Below are 24000 nucleotides of genomic sequence, written 5' to 3'. Positions count from 1 at the left end.
GACTGTAGAAGACTCTAGTGGACTGTAGAAGACTCTAGTGGACTGTAGAAGACTCTAGTGGACTGTAGAAGACTCCAGTGGACAGTAAAAGACTCTAGTGGACAGTAGAAGACTCTAGTGGACTGTGGAAGACTCTAGTGGACTGTGGAAGACTCTAGTGGACAGTAGAAGACTCTAGTGGACTGTAGAAGACTCTTGTGGACAGTAGAAGACTCTAATGGACAGTAGAAGACTCTAGTGGACAGTAGAAGACTCTAGTGGACTGTGGAAGACTCTAGTGGACAGTAGAAGACTCTAGTGGACAGTAGAAGACTCTAGTGGACTGTAGAAGACTCTAGTGGACTGTGGAGGACTCTAGTGGACAGTAGAAGACTCTAGTGGACAGTAGAAGACTCTATTGGACTGTAGAAGACTCTTGTGGACAGTAGAAGACTCTAGTGGACTGTAGAAGACTCTAGTGGACTGTAGAAGACTCTTGTGGACAGTAGAAGACTCTAGTGGACAGTAGAAGACTCTAGTGGACAGTAGAAGACTCTAGTGGACAGTAGAAGACTCTTGTGGACAGTAGAAGACTCTAGTGGACAGTAGAAGACTCTAGTGGACAGTAGAAGACTCTAGTGGACTGTAGAAGACTCTAGTGGACAGTAGAAGACTCTAGTGGACAGTAGAAGACTCTAGTGGACTGTGGAAGACTCTAGTGGACAGTAGAAGACTCTAGTGGACAGTAGAAGACTCTAGTGGACTGTAGAAGACTCTAGTGGACTGTGGAAGACTCTAGTGGACAGTAGAAGACTCTAGTGGACAGTAGAAGACTCTAGTGGACTGTAGAAGACTCTAGTGGACTGTGGAAGACTCTAGTGGACAGTAGAAGACTCTAGTGGACAGTAGAAGACTCTAGTGGACTGTAGAAGACTCTAGTGGACAGTAGAAGACTCTAGTGGACAGTAGAAGACTCTAGTGGACAGTAGAAGACTCTTGTGGACAGTAGAAGACTCTTGTGGACAGTAGAAGACTCTAGTGGACAGTAGAAGACTCTAGTGGACAGTAGAAGACTCTAGTGGACAGTAGAAGACTCTATTGGACTGTAGAAGACTCTTGTGGACAGTAGAAGACTCTAGTGGACTGTAGAAGACTCTAGTGGACAGTAGAAGACTCTAGTGGACAGTAGAAGACTCTAGTGGACAGTAGAAGACTCTAGTGGACTGTAGAAGACTCTAGTGGACAGTAGAAGACTCTAGTGGACAGTAGAAGACTCTAGTGGACAGTAGAAGACTCTAGTGGACAGTAGAAACACTCTACAGGGGACACGTCGTGTAACTCGTGTTCTCTATATTTTTAGTTTCAAAACACTGTGTTTTATTATAATCAGACTCATATTCACTGAGATATTAGTCTAATTAGTCCCTCAGTGCAGAGGACCGCGGGACCGCCGCGTGGACCGCCGCGTGGACCGCCGCGTGGACCGCCGCGTGGACCGCCGCGTGGACCGCCGCGTGGACCGCCGCGTGGACCGGTTCAAAAGACGCATCACTACCGCGTTTATTTATGTGTAAATCTCATGTTACAACGTGGCACCTGCGGTTTACTGACAGGTGCGGCCTGTATATACTTTTATTCAGGAGCGCTGTGTGTATCAATGGCTGGACACCTGTCAGTGACACCTGTCAGTGACACCTGTCAGTGACACCTGTCAGTGACAGGTGTCCAGCCAATGATACAATACGGTTTACATACGCTACACAGCTAATCAGAGCATTGATAGTGCATATGTGCCCTGCCCATACGCTCCTTCAGGTTCTAGCTAACAATAATGCGGCGGAGGTAAAAGACACACCCCCTTTATCATGGACACGCCCACCACAAGCCAAAGTAAAAAAGAAATGCGGTTCTTTCAGGATGGAACGTCTTGTGCCTCTGGACCACAGGCAGGACTCTCACATGAAACATACAGCTCATGAACAACAGGGTTTTTGTATGTTTCATTTGAAATGGGCCTAATTTCTTGTAATAAAAGTAAACTAATAAAAATTGCTGCTGTAATTTGATTATTTTAATGTCACTTGCTCTGATGCAAGGTTTGAACAGGCGTGGGCGTGGTCCTCTCTGTGGTCCTCACTGTGGTCCTCTCTGTGGTCCTCTCTGTGGTCCTCTCTGTGGTCCTCTCTGTGGTCCTCAGTGTGGTCCTCTCTGTGGTCCTCTCTGTGGTCCTCAGTGTGGTCCTCACTGTGGTCCTCTCTGTGGTCCTCAGTGTGGTCCTCAGTGTGGTCCTCTCTGTGGTCCTCTCTGTGGTCCTCAGTGTGGTCCTCTCTGTGGTCCTCTCTGTGGTCCTCTCTGTGGTCCTCTCTGTGGTCCTCACTGTGGTCCTCTCTGTGGTCCTCACTGTGGTCCTCACTGTGGTCCTCACTGTGGTCCTCACTGTGGTCCTCTCTGTGGTCCTCTCTGTGGTCCTCTCTGTGGTCCTCTCTGTGGTCCTCAGTGTGGTCCTCAGTGTGGTCCTCTCTGTGGTCCTCTCTGTGGTCCTCAGTGTGGTCCTCAGTGTGGTCCTCAGTGTGGTCCTCTCTGTGGTCCTCAGTGTGGTCCTCAGTGTGGTCCTCAGTGTGGTCCTCAGTGTGGTCCTCTCTGTGGTCCTCTCTGTGGTCCTCCTCACTGTGGTCCTCAGTGTGGTCCTCAGTGTGGTCCTCAGTGTGGTCCTCTCTGTGGTCCTCTCTGTGGTCCTCTCTGTGGTCCTCACTGTGCTCCTCACTGTGCTCCTCAGTGTGGTCCTCTCTGTGGTCCTCTCTGTGGTCCTCAGTGTGGTCCTCACTGTGGTCCTCACTGTGGTCCTCTCTGTGGTCCTCTCTGTGGTCCTCACTGTGGTCCTCAGTGTGGTCCTCAGTGTGGTCCTCAGTGTGGTCCTCACTGTGGTCTTCAGTGTTGTCCTCAGTGTGGTCCTCTCTGTAGTTCTCACTGTGGTCCTCTCTGTGGTCCTCAGTGTGGTCCTCAGTGTGGTCCTCAGTGTGGTCCTCCTCACTGTGGTCCTCTCTGTGGTCCTCAGTGTGGTCCTCTCTGTGGTCCTCTCTGTGGTCCTCACTGTGGTCCTCAGTGTGGTCCTCAGTGTGGTCCTCACTGTGGTCTTCAGTGTTGTCCTCAGTGTGGTCCTCTCTGTAGTTCTCACTGTGGTCCTCTCTGTGGTCCTCAGTGTGGTCCTCAGTGTGGTCCTCAGTGTGGTCCTCCTCACTGTGGTCCTCTCTGTGGTCCTCAGTGTGGTCCTCTCTGTGGTCCTCTCTGTGGTCCTCAGTGTGGTCCTCAGTGTGGTCCTCAGTGTGTTTGCCCAGACACAGAGAAAATTACAGGGAACCTTGGTTACCGCCCCCTCTCTTGTGGCGGCGGCGTGGCGAGGGCCGATCATTGCCGCATGCGGCTTTATCTATTATTATTATTATGATTATTATTATTATTATTGATGATCTGTTTATACTTTTTTGACATTTTGATAATCACAATTATGATTATGATGACTCTGTCTCTGATCGTGGCTCTGACGCTGCAGTACTGACCTTGACCAGCAGAGGTCTCCAGCGCATGTTCCTGAGAGGAGCCGCGCCCACGTTTCCTGTTGGTCTCTTCTTCAGGGTCAGAACCACCGACCCCGAGTCTGACCTCAACCTCTCCACCAGACGCTTCAGCTGCCAGCCCACCTGACCAATCAGAGAGCGGGAAAACAGGCAACCGGCCAATCAGTGAGCGGGAAAACAGGCAACCGGCCAATCAGAGAGCGGGGAAACAGGCAACCGGCCAATCAGAGAGCGGGGAAACAGGCAACCGGCCAATCAGAGAGCGGGAAAACAGGCAACCGGCCAATCAGAGAGCGGGGAAACAGGCAACCGGCCAATCAGAGAGCGGGAAAACAGGCAACCGGCCAATCAGAGAGCGGGGAAACAGGCAACCGGCCAATCAGAGAGCGGGGAAACACTCACCACAGTCTGTCCGTCCACCTGCACCAGCTCGTCTCCAGCGTGGATCCTCTGAGTGCGATCGGCCGGAGACTGAAACACATAAAACACTTTCTGTAAATGTCATTATTTGAGTGACATTTATTGGTGATGAGGAGGCGGTCCTAAGCTTCCTCACAGATCATAACCGCCTTTATTAAAAATGCACAGGTGAGTCAGGGCCGACGCCCAGTGACACTCGAGGCCGGCGTTTGGCCCCTGCACTTGTAAAAGGCCAAACAGACTTTTTATTATTGTTTGACAAAACAATAGTTTTAATTGACTGGAAACACTAATTGTCCCGTTAAATGTGCTGTTTGTGCTTAATACTGTATGAAAGTAAAGTGAGGCCCCTCATGTCTGGGGCCCCAAACATTTGCCCAGTCTGCCAATGCCAGGGAGCGGCCCTGCATCACATTCACAGTCAAAGGTGAAATCCTCACGTTCTCGGTTGTTCCGGTGACCACGTGCTGACCCTCCAGCGTTGATTTGATGTAAATGCCCTGAAACAAACAGCAGCACATGATATAAAGGTCATTCAAAGGTCAGGGTTTGAGGGCGCCATTTTGAGGACCGCCACAGCAACAAGGATCAGACTGATCCTCCGGGTTCAGTCCGGGTTCAGTCCGGGTTCCTCACCAGTCCTTGCGCGGGCTTGATGCTGCTGATGGTGACCTCCTCCAGGGTGCAGGGGTCAGGGGTCAGCCGGACAGCCTGCTCACAGATCCCGTTCAGAGACTTGGACTGAAACCAGGAAATTACAAATGTAAATAAATAAATGTGTTTATGGTCCAGAGGAAAAGAGACGGACCCGGCCTGGACCCTGGACCCTGGACCCTGGACCCTGGACCCGGCCTGGACCCTGGACCCTGGACCCGGCCTGGACCCGGCCTGGACCCTGGACCCTGGACCCGGCCTGGACCCGGCCTGGACCCTGGACCTGGCCTGGACCTTGGACCCTGGACCCGGCCTGGACCCTGGACCCGGCCTGGACCCTGGACCTGGCCTGGACCCTGGACCCTGGACCCGGCCTGGACCTTGGACCCTGGACCCGGCCTGGACCCTGGACCCGGCCTGGACCTGGCCTGGACCCTGGACCCGGTCTGGACCTGGCCTGGACCCTGGACCCGGTCTGGACAATAGGTGGTATTTCGTGAACAGAGAAACAGGAAGTGACAGATTAGCTGATGCTTTGTGGAAAACAGGAAGTGTTACATCAAACAGGAAGTGTTACATCAAACAGGAAGTGGACAGGAAGTGAACAACCGTCCGAATAGAATATATAAAGAGAATATTTAAATTGACAAATGTTTGAGCAGATGATTTGACTCATTGACAGAAAACAAACTCAAACTGTGATTGGCTCGTGATGATGATGTCATCCGCATAGTGTATCACACTTTAAAAAGTATTTCACGTAAATAAAGGTGTAAATATCATGTCATCATGTTTGAAGGAGACAGAATATTTACAATTAAAGGAAATGATTGATGTAAATCAGAAATGATTGATCTTTGTTGGTTTGATAATGTCGTCTGTGATAAAAAGTCTTTTGTGCGTTTTAGAGCGAAGTCGAGAGTAAAAACCATAAAAACACAAACAAAACACATTCAAGATAAAATCCAGCTTAAAATATTGAAAAACGTTGTGACTTAAACAGTTTAGTGAAGTATTTCTCTCTCTGACATGAAAGCAGCGTCAGCCACAAAGACAGGAAGTGACCGGTCGCAGACAGGAAGTGGACACACACAAACAGGAAGTCAAAGTTTAAACTCACCACTTCCAGGATCTTCTCCTCCATCTCAAACACGGTGCAGTTCTGAAGCAGCAGAAACAACATTATAACATCTGCTCCAAACCTGATCGTCTTTAGTCCTTAAGATGTACTCTTTTCTCACACGTTATGTCTTTATGTCTTTATTAACATTATGTCTTTATTAACGTTATGTCTTTATTTAACGTTATGTCTTTATTAACGTTATGTCTTTATTAATGTTATGTCTTTATTTAACGTTATGTCTTTATTAACATTATGTCTTTATTAACGTTATGTCTTTATTAACATTATGTCTTTATTAACGTTATGTCTTTATTAAACGTTATGTCTTTATTAACGTTATGTCTTTATGTCTTTATTAACATTATGTCTTTATTAACGTTATGTCTTTGTCTTTATTAACATTATGTCTTTATTAACGTTATGTCTTTATTAACATTATGTCTTTATTAACGTTATGTCTTTATTAACATTATGTCTTTATTAACGTTATGTCTTTATTAACGTTCTGTCTTTATTAAACGTTATGTCTTTATTAAACGTTATGTCTTTATTAACGTTATGTCTTTATGTCTTTATTAACATTATGTCTTTATTAACGTTATGTCTTTATGTCTTTATTAACATTATGTCTTTATTAACGTTATGTCTTTATGTCTTTATTAACATTATGTCTTTATTAACGTTATGTCTTTATTAAACGTTATGTCTTTATTAACGTTATGTCTTTATTAACATTATGTCTTTATTAACATTATGTCTTTATTAAACGTTATGTCTTTATTAACGTTATGTCTTTATTAACATTATGTCTTTATTAAACGTTATGTCTTTATTAACGTTATGTCTTTATGTCTTTATTAACATTATGTCTTTATTAACGTTATGTCTTTGTCTTTATTAACATTATGTCTTTATTAACGTTATGTCTTTATTAACATTATGTCTTTATTAACGTTATGTCTTTATTAACATTATGTCTTTATTAACGTTATGTATTTATTAACATTATGTCTTTATTAACGTTATGTCTTTATTAAACGTTATGTCTTTATTAAACGTTATGTCTTTATTAACGTTATGTCTTTATGTCTTTATTAACATTATGTCTTTATAAACGTTATGTCTTTATGTCTTTATTAACATTATGTCTTTATTAACGTTATGTCTTTGTCTTTATTAACATTATGTCTTTATTAACGTTATGTCTTTATTAACGTAATGTCTTTATTTAACTTTATGTCTTTATTAACATTATGTCTTTCTAAACGTTATGTCTTTATGTCTTTATTAACATTATGTCTTTATTAACGTTATGTCTTTATTAAACGTTATGTCTTTATTAACGTTATGTCTTTATTAACATTATGTCTTTATTAACATTATGTCTTTATTAAACGTTATGTCTTTATTAACGTTATGTCTTTATTAACATTATGTCTTTATTAACGTTATGTCTTTATTAACGTTATGTCTTTATTAACATTATGTCTTTATTAAACGTTATGTCTTTATTAACGTTATGTCTTTATTAACATTATGTCTTTATTAACGTTATGTCTTTATTAACATTATGTCTTTATTAACGTTATGTCTTTATTAAACGTTATGTCTTTATTAAACGTTATGTCTTTATTAACGTTATGTCTTTATTAACATTATGTCTTTATTAACATTATGTCTTTATTAACGTTATGTCTTTATTAACATTATGTCTTTATTAACATTATGTCTTTATTAACGTTATGTCTTTATTAACATTATGTCTTTATTAACATTATGTCTTTGTCTTTATTAACATAATGTCTTTATTAACGTTATGTCTTTATGTCTTTATTAACATTATGTCTTTATTAACGTTATGTCTTTATTAACATTGTCTTTATTAACTTTGTCTTTATTAACGTTATGTCTTTATTTCTTTATTAACATTATGTCTTTATTAACGTTATGTCTTTATTAACATTATGTCTTTATTAACGTTATGTCTTTATTAACGTTATGTCTTTATTAACGTTATGTCTTTATGTCTTTATTAACGTTATGTCTTTATTAACATTATGTCTTTATAAACGTTATGTCTTTATGTCTTTATTAACATTATGTCTTTATTAACGTTATGTCTTTGTCTTTATTAACGTTATGTCTTTATTAAACGTTGTGTCTTTATTAACGTTATGTCTTTATTAACGTTATGTCTTTATTAACATTATGTCTTAATTAACATTATGTGTTTATTAAACATTATGTCTTTATTAACATTGTGTCTTTATTAACATTGTGTCTTTATTAACATTATGTCTTTATTAACATTATGTCTTTATTAAACATTATGTCTTTATAAACATTATGTCTTCATTAACATTGTCTTTATCAACATTATGTCTTTATTAACATTATGTCTTTATCAACATTATGTCTTTATTAACATTATGTCTTTATTAACATTATGTCTTTATTAACGTTATGTCTTTATTAAACGTTATGTCTTTATTAAACGTTATGTCTTTATTAACGTTATGTCTTTATGTCTTTATTAACATTATGTCTTTATTAACATTATGTCTTTATTAACGTTATGTCTTTATTAACATTATGTCTTTATTAACATTATGTCTTTATTAACGTTATGTCTTTATTAACATTATGTCTTTATTAACATTATGTCTTTGTCTTTATTAACATAATGTCTTTATTAACGTTGTCTTTATGTCTTTATTAACATTATGTCTTTATTAACGTTATGTCTTTATTAAACGTTATGTCTTTATTAACATTGTCTTTATTAACTTTGTCTTTATTAACGTTATGTCTTTATTTCTTTATTAACATTATGTCTTTATTAACGTTATGTCTTTATTAACATTATGTCTTTATTAACGTTATGTCTTTATTAACGTTATGTCTTTATTAACGTTATGTCTTTATGTCTTTATTAACGTTATGTCTTTATTAACATTATGTCTTTATAAACGTTATGTCTTTATGTCTTTATTAACATTATGTCTTTATTAACGTTATGTCTTTGTCTTTATTAAACGTTATGTCTTTATTAACGTTATGTCTTTATTAACGTTATGTCTTTATTAACATTGTGTCTTTATTAACATTGTGTCTTTATTAACATTGTGTCTTTATTAACATTGTGTCTTTATTAACATTGTGTCTTTATTAACATTGTGTCTTTATTTAACATTGTGTCTTTATTAACATTATATAAGTCTTTATCAACATTATGTCTTTATTGACCTTCTGCACGGTGGAGGTCAGCTCCAGGCACAGCTGAATGATGCCGCGCTTTGTGCTGCTCAGGTCCATGCAGCTGTTCACTGGAACCCTGCACACATTATGTCATTATTATACATTATTATACATTATATTATACATTATATTATACATTATATTATACATTATATTATACATTATATTATACATTATTATACATTATATTATACATTATTATACCTTATTATACATTATTATACATTATATTATACATTATTATACGTTATTATACATTATTATACATTATTATACATTATTATACGTTATACATTATTATACATTATTATACATTATTAGAGGCAGGTTTATTTGTGGAGCACATTTCATACACAGGGCAGTTGAAAGTGCTTCACAACAGGAAAAAATGCATTAAAATCACAAAGACATTACATCACAAAACAATTTAAGACATAAAAGAGAAAAGTGCAAAGAAAAATCCTGTCAATCAAACACAGTTGAACAAAACTGTTTTTATCTTAGATTTGAACATTGTCAGAGCAGAACCTGACTCTGGCACCAGCAGGAGGCCCTCTGGCACCAGCAGGAGGCCCTCTGGCACCAGCAGGAGGCCGGTCCATGTTTAGTCCTGACTCTGGCACCAGCAGGAGGCCGGTCCATGTTTAGTCCTGACTCTGGCACCAGCAGGAGGCCCTCTGGCACCAGCAGGAGGCCCTCTGGCACCAGCAGGAGGCCCTCTGGCACCAGCAGGAGGCCCTCTGGCACCAGCAGGAGGCCGGTCCACACACTGATCTGGCGGATGCAGTGAGTGAATCCACAGTTTCTTTCTCTCATGAACACTTCTATTGCACTTACTTAACTTTAACTTTATATTGTATATTTTATTTAGAATGTACAGGTCGTGCCGTCTTTGTATAAAGTTCCTGTTTGTTCATCGATAAATGGCAATAAACACTTTTCTGATTCTGAGAGGATTTATGGACTTAAACTGTTTATGTGTACTTTTTTACTTCGACCAACTCTGCTCTGAGTGACAGGTGCAGGTGAGTGACAGGTGCAGGTGAGTGACAGGTGCAGGTGAGTGACAGGTACAGGTGAGTGACAGGTGCAGGTGAGTGACAGGTGCAGGTGAGTGACAGGTGCAGGTGAGTGACAGGTACAGGTGAGTGACAGGTACAGGTGAATGACAGGTACAGGTGAGTGACAGGTGCAGGTGAGTGACAGGTGCAGGTGAGTTACAGATGATGAGGCTTCATGTGAGAGCAGGATTCCTGTCATGCTCAGACTTGACTCTGGATCAGATGAAGTTGTTTTTATCACGACAATTCAGGAATGTGAAGATCAACTGTCACTGAACTCCTCTGGAGTACTCTGTACTACTGCAGTATTACTACTGCACTACTGTACTACTGTACTACTGTACTCTGTACTACTGCAGTATTACTACTGCACTACTGTACTACTGTACTACTGTACTCTGTACTACTGCAGTATTACTACTGTACTACTGTACTACGTACTACTGCAGTATTACTACTGTACTACTGTACTACTGTACTACTGTACTACTGCAGTATTACTACTGTACTACTGTACTACTGTACTACTGCAGTATTACTACTGTACTACTGTACTCTGTACTACTGCAGTATTACTACTGTACTACTGTACTCTGTACTAGTACAGTATTACTACTGTACTACTGTACTACTGTACTACTGCAGTATTACTACTGTACTACTGTACTCTGTACTACTGCAGTATTACTACTGTACTACTGCAGTATTACTACTGTACTACTGTACTCTGTACTACTGCAGTAGTACTACTGTACTACTGTACTACTGTACTCTGTACTACTGCAGTAGTACTACTGTACTACTGTACTCTGTACTACTGCAGTAGTACTACTGTACTACTGTACTACTGTACTCTGTACTACTGCAGTAGTACTACTGTACTACTTTACTACTGTACTACTGCAGTATTACTACTGTACTACTGTACTCTGTACTACTGCAGTATTACTACTGTACTACTGTACTCTGTACTACTGCAGTATTACTACTGTACTACTGTACTCTGTACTCTGTACTCTGTACTACTGCAGTATTACTACTGTACTACTGAACTCTGTACGACTGGAGTATTACTACTGTACTACTGTACTACTGTACTACTGCAGTATTACTACTGTACTCTGTACTACTGCAGTATTACTACTGTACTACTGCAGTATTACTACTGTACTCTGTACTACTGCAGTATTACTACTGTACTACTGTACTCTGTACTACTGTACTCTGTACTACTGCAGTATTACTACTGTACTACTGTACTACTGTACTCTGTACTCTGTACTACTGCAGTATTACTACTGTACTACTGCAGTATTACTACTGTACTACTGTACTACTGTACTCTGTACTACTGTACTACTGTACTACTGCAGTATTACTACTGTACTACTGTACTACTGTACTCTGTACTCTGTACTCTGTACTACTGCAGTATTACTACTGTACTACTGCAGTATTACTACTGTACTACTGTACTCTGTACTACTGCAGTATTACTACTGTACTACTGTACTCTGTACTACTGTACTCTGTACTACTGCAGTATTACTACTGTACTACTGCAGTATTACTACTGTACTACTGTACTCTGTACTACTGTACTCTGTACTACTGCAGTATTACTACTGTACTACTGCAGTATTACTACTGTACTACTGAGATACTGCAGTATTACTACTGTACTACTGTACTACTGTACTCTGTACTACTGCAGTATTACTACTGTACTAATGCAGTATTACTACTGTACTACTGTACTACTGAACTACTGCAGTATTACTACTGTACTACTGTACTCTGTACTACTGCAGTATTACTACTGTACTACTGCAGTATTACTACTGTACTACTGTACTCTGTACTACTGCAGTATTACTACTGTACTACTGTACTACTGTACTACTGTACTACTGTACTCTGTACTACTGCAGTATTACTACTGTACTACTGTACTCTGTACTACTGTACTCTGTACTACTGCAGTATTACTACTGTACTACTGTACTCTGTACTACTGTACTCTGTACTACTGCAGTATTACTACTGTACTACTGTACTACTGTACTCTGTACCACTGTACTCTGTACTACTGCAGTATTACTACTGTACTACTGTACTCTGTACTACTGTACTCTGTACTACTGCAGTATTACTACTGTACTACTGTACTCTGTACTACTGCAGTATTACTACTGTACTCTGTACTACTGCAGTATTACTACTGTACTACTGTACTACTGCAGTATTACTACTGTACTACTGCAGTATTACTACTGTACTACTGTACTACTGTACTACTGCAGTATTACTACTGTACTACTGTACTCTACTACTGCAGTATTACTACTGTACTACTGTACTCTGTACTCTGTACTACTGCAGTATTACTACTGTACTACTGTACTCTGTACTACTGTACTCTGTACTACTGCAGTATTACTACTGTACTACTGTACTACTGTACTCTGTACTCTGTACTACTGCAGTATTACTACTGTACTAATGTACTACTGTACACTGTACTCTGTACTACTGCAGTATTACTACTGTACTACTGCAGTATTACTACTGTACTACTGAACTACTGCAGTATTACTACTGTACTACTGTACTACTGTACTCTGTACTACTGCAGTATTACTACTGTACTACTGTACTACTGTACTACTGTACTACTGAACTACTGCAGTATTACTACTGTACTACTGTACTCTGTACTACTGCAGTATTACTACTGTACTACTGTACTCTGTACTACTGTACTCTGTACTACTGCAGTATTACTACTGTACTACTGTACTACTGTACTCTGTACCACTGTACTCTGTACTACTGCAGTATTACTACTGTACTACTGTACTACTGTACTCTGTACTACTGTACTCTGTACTACTGCAGTATTACTACTGTACTACTGTACTCTGTACTACTGCAGTATTACTACTGTACTACTGTACTACTGCAGTATTACTACTGTACTACTGCAGTATTACTACTGTACTACTGTACTACTGTACTACTGCAGTATTACTACTGTACTACTGTACTCTACTACTGCAGTATTACTACTGTACTACTGTACTCTGTACTCTGTACTACTGCAGTATTACTACTGTACTACTGTACTCTGTACTACTGTACTCTGTACTACTGCAGTATTACTACTGTACTACTGTACTACTGTACTCTGTACTCTGTACTACTGCAGTATTACTACTGTACTACTGTACTACTGTACACTGTACTCTGTACTACTGCAGTATTACTACTGTACTACTGCACTACTGCAGTATTACTACTGTACTACTGTACTCTGTACTACTGCAGTATTACTACTGTACTACTGTACTACTGTACTACTGAACTACTGCAGTATTACTACTGTACTACTGTACTCTGTACTACTGCAGTATTACTACTGTACTACTGTACTACTGCAGTATTACTACTGTACTACTGTACTACTGCAGTATTACTACTGTACTACTGTACTACTGTACTACTGCAGTATTACTACTGTACTACTGTACTCTGTACTACTGCAGTATTACTACTGTACTACTGCAGTATTACTACTGTACTACTGTACTCTGTACTACTGCAGTAGTACTACTGTACTACTGTACTACTGTACTCTGTACTACTGCAGTAGTACTACTGTACTACTGTACTCTGTACTACTGCAGTAGTACTACTGTACTACTGTACTACTGTACTACTGTACTACTGTACTCTGTACTACTGCAGTAGTACTACTGTACTACTTTACTACTGTACTACTGCAGTATTACTACTGTACTACTGTACTCTGTACTACTGCAGTATTACTACTGTACTACTGTACTACTGCAGTATTACTACTGTACTACTGTACTCTGTACTACTGCAGTATTACTACTGTACTACTGTACTCTGTACTCTGTACTACTGTACTCTGTACTACTGCAGTAGTACTACTGTACTACTTTACTACTGTACTAATGCAGTATTACTACTGTACTACTGTACTCTGTACTACTGCAGTATTACTACTGTACTACTGTACTACTGCAGTATTACTACTGTACTACTGAACTCTGTACGACTGCAGTATTACTACTGTACTACTGTACTACTGTACTACTGCAGTATTACTACTGTACTCTGTACTACTGCAGTATTACTACTGTACTACTGCAGTATTACTACTGTACTCTGTACTACTGCAGTATTACTACTGTACTACTGTACTCTGTACTACTGTACTACTGCAGTATTACTACTGTACTACTGTACTACTGTACTCTGTACTCTGTACTACTGCAGTATTACTACTGTACTACTGCAGTATTACTACTGTACTACTGTACTACTGTACTCTGTACTCTGTACTACTGCAGTATTACTACTGTACTACTGCAGTATTACTACTGTACTACTGTACTACTGTACTCTGTACTACTGTACTCTGTACTACTGCAGTATTACTACTGTACTACTGTACTACTGTACTCTGTACTCTGTACTACTGCAGTATTACTACTGTACTACTGCAGTATTACTACTGTACTACTGTACTCTGTACTACTGCAGTATTACTACTGTACTACTGTACTCTGTACTACTGTACTCTGTACTACTGCAGTATTACTACTGTACTACTGCAGTATTACTACTGTACTACTGTACTCTGTACTACTGTACTCTGTACTACTGCAGTATTACTACTGTACTACTGCAGTATTACTACTGTACTACTGAGATACTGCAGTATTACTACTGTACTACTGTACTACTGTACTCTGTACTACTGCAGTATTACTACTGTACTACTGCAGTATTACTACTGTACTACTGTACTACTGAACTACTGCAGTATTACTACTGTACTACTGTACTCTGTACTACTGCAGTATTACTACTGTACTACTGCAGTATTACTACTGTACTACTGTACTCTGTACTACTGCAGTATTACTACTGTACTACTGTACTACTGTACTACTGTACTACTGTACTACTGTACTCTGTACTACTGCAGTATTACTACTGTACTACTGTACTCTGTACTACTGTACTCTGTACTACTGCAGTATTACTACTGTACTACTGTACTCTGTACTACTGCAGTATTACTACTGTACTACTGTACTCTGTACTACTGTACTCTGTACTACTGCAGTATTACTACTGTACTACTGTACTCTGTACCACTGTACTCTGTACTACTGCAGTATTACTACTGTACTACTGTACTACTGTACTCTGTACTACTGTACTCTGTACTACTGCAGTATTACTACTGTACTACTGCAGTATTACTACTGTACTACTGTACTACTGTACTACTGCAGTATTACTACTGTACTACTGTACTACTGCAGTATTACTACTGTACTACTGCAGTATTACTACTGTACTACTGTACTACTGTAGTATTACTACTGTACTACTGCAGTATTACTACTGTACTACTGTACTACTGTACTACTGCAGTATTACTACTGTACTACTGTACTCTACTACTGCAGTATTACTACTGTACTACTGTACTCTGTACTCTGTACTACTGCAGTATTACTACTGTACTACTGTACTCTGTACTACTGTACTCTGTACTACTGCAGTATTACTACTGTACTACTGTACTCTGTACTCTGTACTCTGTACTACTGCAGTATTACTACTGTACTACTGTACTACTGTACTACTGTACACTGTACTCTGTACTACTGCAGTATTACTACTGTACTACTGCAGTATTACTACTGTACTACTGAACTACTGCAGTATTACTACTGTACTACTGTACTACTGTACTCTGTACTACTGCAGTATTACTACTGTACTACTGTACTACTGTACTACTGAACTACTGCAGTATTACTACTGTACTACTGTACTCTGTACTACTGCAGTATTACTACTGTACTACTGTACTACTGCAGTATTACTACTGTACTACTGTACTCTGTACTACTGCAGTATTACTACTGTACTCTGTACTACTGTACTACTGCAGTATTACTACTGTACTACTGTACTACTGCAGTATTACTACTGCACTACTGTACTACTGCAGTATTACTACTGCACTACTGTACTGTACTACTGTACTACAGCAGTATTACTACTGTACTACTGTACTAATGTACTACTGCAGTATTACTACTGTACTGTGTACTACTGCAGTATTACTACTGTACTACTGTACTACTGCAGTATTACTACTGTACTCTGTACTACTGTACTACTGCAGTATTACTACTGTACTACTGCAGTATTACTACTGTACTATTGTACTACTGCAGTATTACTACTGTACTCTGTACTACTGTACTACTGTACTACTGTACTACTGCAGTATTACTACTGTACTACTGTACTACTGTACTCTGTACTACTGTACTACTGCAGTATTACTACTGTACTACTGCAGTATTACTACTGTACTACTGTACTTCTGCAGTATTACTACTGTACTACTGTACTACTGCAGTATTACTACTGTACTACTGTACTACTGTACTACTGCAGTATTACTACTGTACTACTGTACTCTGTACTCTGTACTACTGTACTCTGTACTACTGCAGTAGTACTACTGTACTACTGTACTCTGTACTCTGTACTACTGTACTCTGTACTACTGCAGTAGTACTGCTGTAATACTGCTGTACTACTGCAGTAGTACAGCAGTATTACTGCAGTAGTACTACTGTACTCTGTACTCTGTACTACTGTACTCTACTACTGCAGTATTACTACTGTACTACTGTACTCTGTACTCTGTACTACTGCAGTATTACTACTGTACTACTGTACTCTGTACTACTGTACTCTGTACTACTGCAGTATTACTACTGTACTACTGTACTACTGTACTCTGTACTCTGTACTACTGCAGTATTACTACTGTACTACTGTACTACTGTACACTGTACTCTGTACTACTGCAGTATTACTACTGTACTACTGCAGTATTACTACTGTACTACTGAACTACTGCAGTATTACTACTGTACTACTGTACTACTGTACTCTGTACTACTGCAGTATTACTACTGTACTACTGTACTACTGTACTACTGTACTACTGAACTACTGCAGTATTACTACTGTACTACTGTACTCTGTACTACTGCAGTATTACTACTGTACTACTGTACTACTGCAGTATTACTACTGTACTACTGTACTACTGTACTACTGCAGTATTACTACTGTACTACTGTACTCTGTACTACTGCAGTATTACTACTGTACTACTGCAGTATTACTACTGTACTACTGTACTCTGTACTACTGCAGTAGTACTACTGTACTACTGTACTACTGTACTCTGTACTACTGCAGTAGTACTACTGTACTACTGTACTCTGTACTACTGCAGTAGTACTACTGTACTACTGTACTACTGTACTACTGTACTACTGTACTCTGTACTACTGCAGTAGTACTACTGTACTACTTTACTACTGTACTACTGCAGTATTACTACTGTACTACTGTACTCTGTACTACTGCAGTATTACTACTGTACTACTGTACTACTGCAGTATTACTACTGTACTACTGTACTCTGTACTACTGCAGTATTACTACTGTACTACTGTACTCTGTACTCTGTACTACTGTACTCTGTACTACTGCAGTAGTACTACTGTACTACTTTACTACTGTACTAATGCAGTATTACTACTGTACTACTGTACTCTGTACTACTGCAGTATTACTACTGTACTACTGTACTACTGCAGTATTACTACTGTACTACTGAACTCTGTACGACTGCAGTATTACTACTGTACTACTGCAGTATTACTACTGTACTCTGTACTACTGCAGTATTACTACTGTACTACTGCAGTATTACTACTGTACTCTGTACTACTGCAGTATTACTACTGTACTACTGTACTCTGTACTACTGTACTACTGCAGTATTACTACTGTACTACTGTACTACTGTACTCTGTACTACTGCAGTATTACTACTGTACTACTGCAGTATTACTACTGTACTACTGTACTACTGTACTCTGTACTCTGTACTACTGCAGTATTACTACTGTACTACTGCAGTATTACTACTGTACTACTGTACTACTGTACTCTGTACTACTGTACTCTGTACTACTGCAGTATTACTACTGTACTACTGTACTACTGTACTCTGTACTCTGTACTACTGCAGTATTACTACTGTACTACTGCAGTATTACTACTGTACTACTGTACTCTGTACTACTGCAGTATTACTACTGTACTACTGTACTCTGTACTACTGTACTCTGTACTACTGCAGTATTACTACTGTACTACTGCAGTATTACTACTGTACTACTGTACTCTGTACTACTGTACTCTGTACTACTGCAGTATTACTACTGTACTACTGCAGTATTACTACTGTACTACTGAGATACTGCAGTATTACTACTGTACTACTGTACTACTGTACTCTGTACTACTGCAGTATTACTACTGTACTACTGCAGTATTACTACTGTACTACTGTACTACTGAACTACTGCAGTATTACTACTGTACTACTGTACTCTGTACTACTGCAGTATTACTACTGTACTACTGCAGTATTACTACTGTACTACTGTACTCTGTACTACTGCAGTATTACTACTGTACTACTGTACTACTGTACTACTGTACTACTGTACTCTGTACTACTGCAGTATTACTACTGTACTACTGTACTCTGTACTACTGTACTCTGTACTACTGCAGTATTACTACTGTACTACTGTACTCTGTACTACTGTACTCTGTACTACTGCAGTATTACTACTGTACTACTGTACTCTGTACTACTGTACTCTGTACTACTGCAGTATTACTACTGTACTACTGTACTCTGTACCACTGTACTCTGTACTACTGCAGTATTACTACTGTACTACTGTACTACTGTACTCTGTACTACTGTACTCTGTACTACTGCAGTATTACTACTGTACTACTGTACTACTGCAGTATTACTACTGTACTACTGTACTCTGTACTACTGCAGTATTACTACTGTACTACTGTACTACTGCAGTATTACTACTGTACTACTGCAGTATTACTACTGTACTACTGTACTACTGTAGTATTACTACTGTACTACTGCAGTATTACTACTGTACTACTGTACTACTGTACTACTGCAGTATTACTACTGTACTACTGTACTCTACTACTGCAGTATTACTACTGTACTACTGTACTCTGTACTCTGTACTACTGCAGTATTACTACTGTACTACTGTACTCTGTACTACTGTACTCTGTACTACTGCAGTATTACTACTGTACTACTGTACTCTGTACTCTGTACTCTGTACTACTGCAGTATTACTACTGTACTACTGTACTACTGTACTACTGTACACTGTACTCTGTACTACTGCAGTATTACTACTGTACTACTGCAGTATTACTACTGTACTACTGAACTACTGCAGTATTACTACTGTACTACTGTACTACTGTACTCTGTACTACTGCAGTATTACTACTGTACTACTGTACTACTGTACTACTGAACTACTGCAGTATTACTACTGTACTACTGTACTCTGTACTACTGCAGTATTACTACTGTACTACTGTACTACTGCAGTATTACTACTGTACTACTGTACTCTGTACTACTGCAGTATTACTACTGTACTCTGTACTACTGTACTACTGCAGTATTACTACTGTACTACTGTACTACTGCAGTATTACTACTGCACTACTGTACTACTGCAGTATTACTACTGCACTACTGTACTGTACTACTGTACTACAGCAGTATTACTACTGTACTACTGTACTAATGTACTACTGCAGTATTACTACTGTACTGTGTACTACTGCAGTATTACTACTGTACTACTGTACTACTGCAGTATTACTACTGTACTCTGTACTACTGTACTACTGCAGTATTACTACTGTACTACTGCAGTATTACTACTGTACTATTGTACTACTGCAGTATTACTACTGTACTCTGTACTACTGTACTACTGTACTACTGTACTACTGCAGTATTACTACTGTACTACTGTACTACTGTACTCTGTACTACTGTACTACTGCAGTATTACTACTGTACTACTGCAGTATTACTACTGTACTACTGTACTTCTGCAGTATTACTACTGTACTACTGTACTACTGCAGTATTACTACTGTACTACTGTACTACTGTACTACTGCAGTATTACTACTGTACTACTGTACTCTGTACTCTGTACTACTGTACTCTGTACTACTGCAGTAGTACTACTGTACTACTGTACTCTGTACTCTGTACTACTGTACTCTGTACTACTGCAGTAGTACTGCTGTAATACTGCTGTACTACTGCAGTAGTACAGCAGTATTACTGCAGTAGTACTACTGTACTCTGTACTCTGTACTACTGTACTCTGTACTACTGCAGTAGTACTGCTGTAATACTGCTGTACTACTGCTATACTACTGCTGTACTACTGCTTTACTACTGCTGTACTACTGCAGTAACACTGAAGTATTACTGCAGTATTACTAAGGGAAGGCAGGGCCTTGATGACCAGATGTCTGGACACAGCTGGAGGAAACAGCCTGAGCTTGAGCAGAAGGTGGAGCCTCAGCTCCAGGCAAAGCTCTGGAACCACCTCCTCCAGAGGGGCTGGACCTCCTCTTCTCTCGAGGGCTCATGGGAGTTTGCCACAGTCACATGTGTTTGTGGATCTGGAGAAGGCTTTTGACCGTGTCCCTTGGGGTGTCCTTCGGGGGGTGCTCCGGGAGTACGGGGTCCGGGGCCCTTTGCTCAGGGCTGTCCGGTCCCTGTATGACCGGCGCAGGAGCTGTAAGTCAGACCTGTTCCCAGTGAGGGACTCCTCAGGGCTGTGCTTTGTCACCGGTTCTGTTCATAGTTTTTATGGACAGAATTTCTAGGCGTGGCCAGGGGTCAGAGGGTGTGGTCAGGGGTCAATGGGTGTGGTCAGAGGTCAGAGGGTGTGGTCAGGGGTCGGAGGGTGTGGTCAGGGGTCAGAGGTTGTGGTTAGGGGTCGGAGGGTGCAGGTCACTCTACGTTCTGACCTTACCTATGGTCATGAGCTTTAATGACCCAAAGGACAAGATCGCGGATACAAGCGGTGAAGATGAATGAAACCTCTGGATCGGTCCTTGTTCTGCTCGTACCTGTCAAGCGCAGACAGAAGAGCTTTGGCAGCAGCGATCAGCTCCACCACGGCAGACAGGAAGTCATTGGGCGGCAGGTTGGAGCTTTTATTCTGGTAGGACGGGTTCTTCCTGCGGTGCGACACGGCCAAGTTCAGGTTCTGATGAGCCCGGATCATCTGAGCCGCCAGACTCTGCATCTGCTGCTGCTCCACACCCCCGCTCTGAGGACACAGCTGTATGTGAATGAAACAGGCCTGAAACGGGTCTGAAACAGAGTCTGAAACAGGCCTGAAACAGGGTCTGAAACAGAGTCTGAAACAGAGTCTGAAACAGGGTCTGAAACAGGGTCTGAAACAGGTCTGAAACAGGTCTGAAACAGGGTCTGAAACAGAGTCTGAAACAGGTCTGAAACAGGCCTGAAACGGGTCTGAAACAGAGTCTGAAACAGGCCTGAAACAGGGTCTGAAACAGGGTCTGAAACAGAGTCTGAAACAGGGTCTGAAACAGGTCTGAAACAGGTCTGAAACAGGGTCTGAAACAGGCCTGAAACAGGTCTGAAACAGGGTCTGAAACAGGTCTGAAACAGGTCTGAAACAGGTCTGAAACAGGGTCTGAAACAGGTCTGAAACAGGTCTGAAATAGGTCTGAAACAGGTCTGAAACAGAGTCTGAAACAGGGTCTGAAACAGGCCTGAAACAGGGTCTGAAACAGGTCTGAAACAGGTCTGAAACAGAGTCTGAAACAGGGTCTGAAACGGGCCTGAAACAGGGTCTGAAACGGGTCTGAAACAGGTCTGAAATAGAGTCTGAAACAGGTCTGAAACAGGGTCTGAAACAGGGTTTGAAACAGGGTCTGAAACAGGGTCTGAAACAGGGTCTGAAACAGGGTCTGAAACAGGGTCTGAAACAGAGTCTGAAACAGGGTCTGAAACAGGGTCTAAAACAAGGTCTGAAACAGAGTCTGAAACAAGGTCTGAAACAGGGTCTGAAACAGGTCTGAAACGGGTCTGAAACGGGTCTGAAACGGGTCTGAAACAGGCCTGAAACAGGTCTGAAACAGGGTCTGAAACAGGCCTGAAACAGGGTCTGAAACAGGGTCTGAAACAGGTCTGAAACAGGCCTGAAACGGGTCTGAAACAGAGTCTGAAACAGGCCTGAAACAGGGTCTGAAACAGGTCTGAAACAGGTCTGAAACAGAGTCTGAAACAGGGTCTGAAACAGGTCTGAAACAGGGCCTGAAACAGGGTCTGAAACAGGTCTGAAACAGGGTCTGAAACAGGGTCTGAAACAGGCCTGAAACAGGTCTGAAACAGGCCTGAAACAGGGTCTGAAACAGGTCTGAAACAGGGTCTGAAACAGGCCTGAAACGGGTCTGAAACAGGGTCTGAAACAGGGTCTGAAACAGGGTCTGAAACAGGGTTTGAAACAGGTCTGAAACAGGTCTGAAACAGGTCTGAAACAGGTCTGAAACAAGGTCTGAAACAGGGTCTGAAACAGAGTCTGAAACAAGGTCTGAAACAGGTCTGAAACAGGGTCTGAAACAGGGTCTGAAACGGGTCTGAAACGGGTCTGAAACGGGTCTGAAACAGGGTCTGAAACAGGGTCTGAAACAGGTCTGAAACAGAGTCTGAAACAGGGTCTGAAACAGGTCTGAAAGAGGGTCTGAAACGGGCCTGAAACAGGGTCTGAAACAGGGTCTGAAACAGGTCTGAAACAGGCCTGAAACAGGGTCTGAAACAGGTCTGAAACAGGGTCTGAAACAGGCCTGAAACGGGTCTGAAACAGGGTCTGAAACAGGGTCTGAAACAGGGTCTGAAACAGGGTTTGAAACAGGGTTTGAAACAGGTCTGAAACAGGTCTGAAACAGGTCTGAAACAGGTCTGAAACAGGTCTGAAACAAGGTCTGAAACAGAGTCTGAAACAGAGTCTGAAACAAGGTCTGAAACAGGTCTGAAACAGGTCTGAAACAGGGTCTGAAACAGGGTCTGAAACGGGTCTGAAACGGGTCTGAAACAGGTCTGAAACAGGGTCTGAAACAGGGTCTGAAACAGGGTCTGAAACAGGGTCTGAAACAGGGTCTGAAACAGGTCTGAAAAAGGTCTGAAACAGAGTCTGAAACAGGGTCTGAAACAGGTCTGAAACAGGGTCTGAAACAGGCCTGAAACGGGTCTGAAACAGGGTCTGAAACAGGGTCTGAAACAGGGTCTGAAACAGGGTTTGAAACAGGGTCTGAAACAGGTCTGAAACAGGTCTGAAACAGGTCTGAAACAGGTCTGAAACAAGGTCTGAAACAGAGTCTGAAACAGAGTCTGAAACAAGGTCTGAAACAGGTCTGAAACAGGGTCTGAAACAGGTCTGAAACGGGTCTGAAACGGGTCTGAAACAGGTCTGAAACAGGTCTGAAACAGGGTCTGAATCAGGGTCTGAAACAGAGTCTGAAACAGGGTCTGAAACAGAGTCTGAAACAGGGTCTGAAACAGGGTCTGAAACAGGGTCTGAAACAGGCCTGAAACAGAGTCTGAAACAGGGCCTGAAACAGGGTCTGAAACAGGGTCTGAAACAGGGTCTGAAACAGGACTGAAACAGAGTTTGAAACAGAGTTTGAAACAGGGTCTGAAACAGGGTCTGAAACAGGGTCTGAAACAGGTCTGAAACGGGTCTGAAACGGGTCTGAAACGGGTCTGAAACAGGGTCTGAAACAGGTCTGAAACAGGTCTGAAACAGGGTCTGAAACAGGGTCTGAAACAGGGTCTGAAACAGGTCTGAAACAGGGTCTGAAACAGGTCTGA

General features: G+C 40.8%; 2 protein-coding genes across 2 annotated transcripts in view; both read right to left on the bottom strand.

The window, feature by feature from the left end:
- Positions 1-24000, bottom strand: part of xrn2 (5'-3' exoribonuclease 2) — a 356508-nt gene that overhangs the window by 10277 nt on the left and 322231 nt on the right. The window lies entirely within an intron of this gene.
- The window catches only part of cnksr3 (cnksr family member 3), a 48411-nt gene that overhangs the window by 10633 nt on the left and 13778 nt on the right, over positions 1-24000 (bottom strand). Inside the window, exons 3-9 of the mRNA XM_072456241.1 lie at positions 21231-21433; positions 8998-9085; positions 5749-5790; positions 4611-4715; positions 4415-4474; positions 3957-4025; positions 3537-3677 (exon numbers count right to left, since the gene is read on the bottom strand). Of these exons, the coding sequence (XP_072312342.1) occupies positions 3537-3677; positions 3957-4025; positions 4415-4474; positions 4611-4715; positions 5749-5790; positions 8998-9085; positions 21231-21433 (708 nt within the window). The remainder of the gene's footprint in view (positions 1-3536; positions 3678-3956; positions 4026-4414; positions 4475-4610; positions 4716-5748; positions 5791-8997; positions 9086-21230; positions 21434-24000) is intronic.

Source organism: Eucyclogobius newberryi, unplaced genomic scaffold, assembly GCF_026437365.1.
Source record: "Eucyclogobius newberryi isolate DKJ021-1_F unplaced genomic scaffold, fEucNew1.0.hap1 SCAF_1, whole genome shotgun sequence".
NCBI lineage: Eukaryota > Metazoa > Chordata > Actinopteri > Gobiiformes > Gobiidae > Eucyclogobius > Eucyclogobius newberryi.
Note: the sequence above shows the minus strand (reverse complement) of the source record. Positions and strands in the feature narration are given on the sequence as shown.